At 48.9% G+C, this 8,163-nt stretch overlaps 1 protein-coding gene across 1 annotated transcript; it reads right to left on the bottom strand.

Moving 5' to 3' along the window:
* LOC310751240 (Golgi-associated RAB2 interactor protein 4-like) lies at positions 1-7,817 on the bottom strand. The gene is made up of 7 exons (XM_083590481.1): positions 7,688-7,817; positions 6,932-7,093; positions 5,655-5,857; positions 4,451-4,697; positions 1,943-2,226; positions 963-1,021; positions 1-214 (listed from the first exon to the last, which is right to left on the bottom strand). The coding sequence occupies exons 2-7, from the start codon at positions 7,088-7,090 to the stop codon at positions 102-104; spliced, it is 1,065 nt and encodes a 354-aa protein (XP_083446607.1). The 5' UTR covers positions 7,091-7,093; positions 7,688-7,817; the 3' UTR covers positions 1-101.
* Positions 7,818-8,163: the final 346 nt, after the last annotated feature.

Here is an 8,163-nt window from a genome sequence, read left to right as displayed (position 1 = left end):
TGGTTTTTCTAGCCATTGTTTTTATTAAAGTCAGAGATGGTTGGAAAAGAGGGGAAAGCATCTCTGTCCCTTTGGGGCCTCTTCTGCTTCTTGGGCCACTCTCAATGCCTCCTCTCTCTGCCCTCCTTTCTGCTTCCTTCGTGGTGTTTGTGGCTGGTGCTGGAGAAGGAACCCATGAGAATAGAGGAGATCTTGCTGGGGCTCCGGCTGGCAGCTGGAGGAAAAGGAGGAGAGACCCTGAGAGGAGTCAGCGGAGCTGCTCCCACCACCTTCACCTGCTGCCCCTCCTCTCCATGGGCACAGGCAAGCAGCACTGCCCCTACCCATCTTTGGCTGTGCCAGGGGTAGACAAACGTGCCCACCCCCATTGTTGCTGGACTACAGCTCCAACATCCCCCTGACTATTGGTCATGCTGGCTGGGGATCATGAGAGTTGGGAGTCTAACTAACGTCTGGAGCCTTTGACCATCGAAGCATGCAATAACTTTATTCCTGCACTGCAGAGGGTTGGACTGGATGACCCTCAGGGTGCCTTCTTATTTGACAGCTCAATTATTCCATTGCCTTATTTTCAGATGCCACAATTCTCAAATCCATTTGATTTTGGAAATGTTGATCCAATATGGCATCCCTGGATTAATGGGTGGACGGAGATTCATGGGTTAAGGGCTTCTGCTTGCCCGTGCCTAGAAAGCACAGCTCCAATAGGTTTTCTGCTTGTCCAATGCTTTCTAGGCACAGTCTGAGTAGTTTCCATTTGCGCCACCGCTTTCCTTGGAAAACCCGTCCTTTGCTGCTGAACCGCAGCAAATGCCAATCTGCAGAAAACCCAATTGATATTTGCTGTGATTCAGCGGAGGGACAGGCAGAAGCACGGCTGATCCCTGAGATGCTTACAGTGGCATGGATCTTCCAGTGTGTTTGGGGATGGGCTCTGAGAAGCTGGCCAGAGCGGCTCTTACCTCTCTTTGATGAATGGCTTCGGCGTGACTTGCTTGACCTTTTCCTTCTGCTGCTTTTTCTGAAACAGGAAGAGCACCTGTGAGAATGGCTGCCATGTCCACGTGAGACCCCACCTCCTCCATTCACCATTCACCAGGAGGACAGTCGGAAAGTGGGTGTGGTTCCCGTCTCCCCAGCTCACATTTAGGGCTTGTCCACACTGGAGTTTACTGTGGGTTTGCCGCTTTTTGCAGTCCCATTTAATTAGCACAATCCACATAATATTACCCTCAAACAGCACCAATCTCAATGCTTTTCTCCTGAAAATTTGGGTTTACCAGATACAGGATGTATTTTTTTGGGGAGGGGGCACTGTTGACTCTGCCCTCCCTGAGCCTGCCCAGGCCTTGCTGCTGAACAACATCAGCCCCCAGCTGCTTGGTGAGGCTGCAATGATCCCAGCCTCACAAAGCAACACAAGGCTCACACTGCCCTCTCTGAGCAGCTTTGCAAGGCTGGAATCTGATTAGATCCCAGCCTCGCAAAGCAGCACAGGGCTGGCTTGGGGAGGGCGGCATGAGCAACACCCCCCAAAAAATGTGCCTGGGGTGATCGTCCCTGCAGCCCCCCCACGCTACACCCCTGTCACTGTGAGAACAGAATTCTGCACAAGATGGGCCTTGGGTCTGATCCAGCAGCCAGGCTGTTCTTATACTATAGGATATTGGGAACTAGTTGTCCAAATGACCATATGTGTAGCCAACGTTGTCAGAATACAACTCCCATCATCCCTAAGCATTGGATATGTTGCCTGGGAGTAATGGGAGCTGGAGTTCAAAAACATCAGGTCTATGTGTGCACCACCTAGCTTGCCATAATGTCAAACTGGAGCTTTCTGTCAGCGTATGTTTGTCTGGGGTGGTATGGCTTGAACCCTTTCGCCGTCAGCCTCAAATCCCAGCTCCCCACTCTGGCTGCCAGCACAAAATTTCCCTGGTACCTGCTTCCAGACGAGCGGTCCTTAGGCCTCCTGTCCTTCTTGTCGCCCTTGGAGGACCTTTGAAGGAGCTCTTTGGAACCTGGACCCTCTGAAGGTGGGAGGCTCTCTGATTCTGCTGGTATCCCTTGGCTGGGAGTTGGTGATGGGCTGCTGCTGGGTTCAAGGATGCTATACTGATTCGTCAAGGGCTCAGCTGGGTTCCTCTTGTCCTCTTCTTCTTGCAAAGTGCTTAGGACTTCTGCAAGGGTGTACTCTCTGTCCGCAGGGAGCTGGGGCGCAGGATTCTGGGTGGATGGAGAACAAGGTATTTGAAACAATGGGCATGGACCTAATTTTCTTTCCTGTGGACAGAGGCACATTTAGGGCAGCGCGACCAGTTTCCCCACATTGGGTGCCAAGCCTAGGGGGTGCTGTAAGGCGTCACAACTATGACATAGTGAATTGAGCAGAACAGAAGGTGAGATGTGGGAGGGCGCCAAATTTTCAGCTCACACAGGGTGCCACTGAAGTTTCTACAACTATTTGACTGTAACATTATTTGTTTGAAGAAAGTTCTATTAGTAAAGCTTTGGAACCATATTTTGGGTCCAGACAATATTTATTCCAAGAGGAGTCAGTTTTTATCCACCCTATTGCTTCAAGCTGTGCAGTAGTAATACCTGTAATATGTTGTAGGGATGGACAGACTTGAGGCTTGTCAGACTGACTTTGCTTGTTGTTTGCTAGAACCGTCAGATCAGCCAACCAAAGCCAGAAATAAATAACGCATTTTGAGCACAGGCTGAGGCTAGGAAGATGTTTTCAGAACCTGAAATGAGTGGAGCTCACAGTCCTCTCACATACGCACTCATGGTTACTCCAAACTTTATTTTAGCAGCCTTATTTAAATGGAGAGGAAACAATATGAACTACTATTCAGAAACCTTTACTAATATACTTCAGAACACACAGAGCTCTACCAAGCACTTCCCAATCTATTAGCACGCCACCCCAGCTCTGCTAAGTAAATTCCCTTTAGACCTTTTTCAGCTGGGGTTCCCCAGATGCTGTTAGACTGGGACTCCCATCATTCATCATTCATCCCAGACTAACTGCTATGCTGGATGAGCTATAGTCCAACAGCATCTGAGACTCCAAGGTTGAAGAACACTGCTTTTTAAACAGCTAAGACCAGTTCAATGTACTGTTATAGATTTGAAGGGTCTAGATTATACCTGTGGGGATAATATAGACCAGTGATCCTGTGCTTGCTGAACCAATCAGGCCAGTTCATTTGTCAAGGTAATGGCTTCAGCTGCTCAGTTAAATAAATACCTGTCATTCACATCTTAAAAGAGTGAGCTCTGATCCTATAGAGACATGTGGATGAGTTTTTTCCCATCTGTTCTGGTTATATGCCACATCATCCTAGGATGGAGAATAATAGGCCAAGATGTGTATGTGAAAGTTGTGAGAGAATTTTTGCTGATGCTGGCAGCTGGAGACTCAGAGGCATGTTTTGCTCGGTGCTGGACTCCAAAGCTTTGGGCTTCCCTGGAACTCTAATGGGGAGGCAATATCTGTTTTGGTGTTAATGTTGTGAGCCCCTCCATCCTATGCTCAGGTTGAATATATGTGTCAAGAAAACCATATATCATAAAGACACGACAGTCTCTGTTGACCTTTATTCCAAGGAAACTGAACCCTGGGAAAGAGCAAACACGCCTGGAGTCTCTCACTGTTCAGAGATTGGGATGTGTGCAACACTGGTGTCAGAAGTGCTGGAGAAGAGCAAAGTGGGGTATCTGTGAAGGGATGGCAGAATGCACCTCAAACAGCAGTCCTTGGTGCAAGAGTAGGGATGGTGGAAGTCCTCAAGGATTATCCTACTTCCATCTCTGAAATGGTAGAGATCATCCATCTGTGAGTCTGGAGAGGGCTGGGGTCTTCTGAAGTAATCTTTGGTGTGAGAGGAGTGTGTGTTAACTATAGGTGTGTTCCTATTTTCTGTTGGAAATCTGAATACGTGCAACTATGCACACAGAGTCAATTAAGGTTTGGCAGACAGCCAAGGCAATGTGAAGGAGTAAGTCTGCCTGGTGATACAGAGGCATGGAGACAGCTCCATGATTGGTCAAGCTCTCTCAGAGGAATATTGATTAATGGCCTACTAACTGGAATGTACGAGTGTCAGTGTAGGAGTTGTGACTCGTGTATGAGAGAGCAAGTTAAAGATCCGTGTTCTGTTCTGTTCCTGTAAATAGGCACTGTATATAATAAACACCTAACTACAAGTTACTGGTTCCTGCTTCATCCTTCCTGTCTGCAGCCAAGTTGCCAATTGCTTTCGTGAACTCTGCGTGTGCTCTGCTATGTCTGGCTAAGGTCCTGCAACTAGTTAGAAAGTTGTGAAACACCAATAGGTTTTGCCAGTATTTTCACCTTCCTTCCCACATCCCCCCTGCATTCCCAAGGGTCCGGGTGTCCTACTTTTAGGGGCTTCACTTCCATCACCCCAAAGGAACTCACAGCTGTAGCGTTGAGAGCAGGCTGGCCTGGCTTCCATAGGTCTTCAACAGGCTCCTTCTTCAGGCTAACGTCCGAGGGGGGTCGCAGCAGGTGGACAACCTTGACCCATGACTCAAACTCACTTTCCTGTGTATCTGGTAGTGGGCAGAGCTGGAGGTAGAAAGTGCGGCCGGTGGACATTTTGAATCGGAGCTGTTGCTTATCAAAGTCATGGATGGAGATCTTGACAAAGCACAAGGGAAGGAGCCTGCAGGGAGACGGGGAGAGAAAGGAGGAAGATCTGTATGTGTGTTTGTTGGGGGAGTGCAAAATGGGGTCCATGAACTGACTTGCCGTCACACCACAATCTGCACCTTCTTTATTTATTAAGACTTTTTAATGGCATGCACAAGATTTAGGAACTTTCACTGAAATAGCCCAGCCATTCTTAAAAATTACCTCTGAAAGCAGCAAGAGAATTTAGAATGAAACAAAGTGAGGTTTGCTACACTCACGTCCTGCTTCTGGGCTTCCCATTGGGGTTGCCAACATTTTGAAGCCAGTGCCTACAGTTCCCAGAGTTCCCTGTAAGGAGGGATTGACTTGTAAGCCATCCTGGCCCAATACATTTTTGGTACTTGAGGTAAACCACAAAATGGTGCCCCCTTCCCCACCAGGTAAGAAGGGGTGAGTGAAAATCTACATCAGGAACAAGGGAATAAAGACCTATACAGTGGTACCTCGGGTTACATACGCTTCAGGTTACAGACTCCGCTAACCCAGAAATATTACCTCGGGTTAAGAACTTTGCTTCAGGATGAGAACAGAAATCACGCAGTGGTGGCGCAGCGGCAGCAGGAGGCCCCATTAGCTAAAGTGGTGCTTCAGGTTAAGAACAGTTTCAGGTTAAGAACAGACCTCCAGAACGAATTAAGTTCTTAATGAGAGGTACCACCGTATTAGGATCTGCTGTCCCTGCGGATCCTGCCACCTGAGGCAGTCACCTCACTTTGACCCATAGGTGGGCTGGGCCTGCTAGAAATTGTATCTCCATGGGGATAATAGGGGTCTCCTAACCACTCTCAGCACCCTTAACAAACTACAGCTCCCAGAATTCTTTGTGAGGAAGTCTTGACTGTTGTACCATAGTGCTCTAAATCATGCAAATGTGGCCTTTTTAAGCAGGGTGCTGCCTTGGTGTGAAAATGGGCAAGCTGGGCCTCACCTGGTCAGCTCAAACCTCATATTCATCGAAGTGCGGTGTAACCGGGCGGCCTGGAGGCTTTGAGGCTGCTGTCGGGAAGGGAATATTGGCCGGGCCAGCAACAGCACGTTGGGGACCTGAAGGCCTGGGCTGGTGGCCGCAATGGCAACCCGCACCATCTGGACTTGATTGTGGACGTCCAGGGTGCCACCTCGCTTGCTGACCTGCAATGCAAAGGGAAGTTACCATGTGATGACTGTTGGATCAATCCATCAACCTCTGATGGATGACTTAGAAGGATTGGGTCCAGCATCACTTTCGCTACGTGTGTGTGTGCCAGTATCCATACTCGGCAGAGAGACATCTCAACGCAGCTCCTTCCTTGGAAGTGTCTTCAGGGTTGAAGGTACACACAGCGGCCAATAAACACTCATGGGCGCCATAAAGATTCGATCAAGTGGAGAAGCTTACTTGACAGCCATAAAAGCATATTGGTAGCAAATATATACAGGCATCCACCACTGCTGCGGTCAAGGCATGCTTAGAGTCCAACAAGAGTCCAAGACTCACTCTCCCTGCTTCTCACCTCTCTTTACGCTTGGGAGAAAAAACTGACGCTGCCTTTAGGAGATAGAGATGAACTCCTTTTCTGGCCTCTAACAAACCAACCTAAGAAGATAGCTCCCCAGAAGGGGTCTGCTTCCACTGACACAGACTGAGCAAAGTCCCCCTGACAAACATCACCTCACTTCTCTGCCAACAACAGACATCACTCCCTATGTTCCTGGAGATTTAGCAGCTATTTACTGAACTGTACTCAAAACTTGACAGCGCAGCCTGCAATTCCATACTGCTCCAGTAGGGATAAGAAAACACTCCTGCTTTTAACTCCACAGAAAACTAACTTACTAGACTGCAGGTGTAGGTTACCAGCTAACATCCTCACTGCATCTGTGGAACTCACTGCCACTAGAACAGAAAAACAGCAGCCTAAAGTGTTTGCTTTAGGCCCTAGACATGGGGGCATGTCTCGTATCAGCACCCCAGACTATTTGTAGGGGTGGTTACAGCAGGGAGAATTCTGCCAGGGCCAAATTTTCCAAACATGTTTCTGCAGTGACGGAGAAAGGGGAAGTCTCTTTGGCTGAGTTTTGCCCAGTTCTTGAGAAACTCTGGATGTGAGTTGGGGAAGGATCTTGACTCAGTGCTCCCCCCGCCCTGCATGCAAAAGTGTGTTGAGTTCAACGCCCGGCATTTCCAGAGTCCCAGGAAGCAAACCGAGGAGCAGGTTCCCATACCTGGACAAAGTCGCTTTCAAACATGGTGGCACACTTGAACAGGTTGTACTCCCCGGAGCGTAGTTGGCGCTGGAGGGGCCCCATAGCTGTATTGAAGAGGCCCTTGGTGGTGATGTGACTGGGTGGTTTGGGCGCCTCCATCGTCTTCCCTTGCTCCATGGCCTACATGGGGTGTGAGAGACTAGTGGTTAGAACAAGAGCAGGGAGGGGCGAGAGGCAGGCAAGAATTAAGGGCTGCAGCAGATAAGTATATGTGTGCATGTGTCAGGCTACTGTTATAAAGGCACAGGAGCAAAGCTGAGAGGAAAAGGTGGCAACCTTCCCTGAGTGCCTTGGTTTGTGAATTGTTTTTGCAGGATTGCCAGGTTTCCCACTGACTGCTGCTCCTGTGCCTTTAACGGCCTCTTGATTTGCAGACCTTCTCAGGTTAGAAAGCTGTAGGTAGCTGTAGGTCAGGCATAGGCAAACTCGGCCCTCCAGATGTTTTGGGACTACAACTCCCACCATCCCTGACCACTGGTCCTGTTAGCTAGGGATGATGGGAGTTGTAGTCCCAAAACATCTGGAGGGCTGAGTTTGCCTATGCCTGCTGTAGATCTTGACCTTGTAGGTATGGCTTCTGCAAAAGCAGATCAAGCTCTCCCCTCATCAGTTGGCAACCCAACTCATGGGGCAATGGGGCTAAGGACATGCTCCGGTGCCTGTGCTCATCGCTTGCTTCTACCACGGCTTGTTTAAAGGGTGTCAGCAACTGACCTGTGGTCTTTTTCCGGCCCCTCCTGCCAGCCCTGCTCAGTCCCTGTTTTTCCCAGGCCCCTTGGATGTAGCTCTCTGCGGGAGCAATCTTGTGATGTCATCCTTCCCTCTATGACCTCTCACTCCATTGCCATGGATCTGCCTGCAGAATTATTGAGCCAAGGCAGGTTGGTCCCCGGGACTACCACCTTTTTGTGTTTCAGGAGAGGGTTCTTGTGGATGCAACAGCCACAATGTGGACAGCAGAAATGCAACAGAGACAGAGGTTGCCGCACAGCAGTTATAAAGGCACAATGACTCCATCTAGTGGAAGAAACAAAAACACACTTTTCTGAAGTGCAAACTTTTGACCAAACGCTAATGTCTCCTCCCACACTATTGTTTATCCTTGTTAATAGACTGTCATATCAAGTGGGCTTTTAGCAACCATGGGCATTTAATTTCATGCCTAACTGATATTGCAGAATTAAAATGTT

The sequence above is a fragment of the Podarcis filfolensis genome (genome assembly GCF_964270895.1).
Source record: "Podarcis filfolensis genome assembly, chromosome: 16".
Lineage (NCBI taxonomy): Eukaryota > Metazoa > Chordata > Lepidosauria > Squamata > Lacertidae > Podarcis > Podarcis filfolensis.
This window is presented reverse-complemented; position numbering and strand designations above follow the sequence as displayed.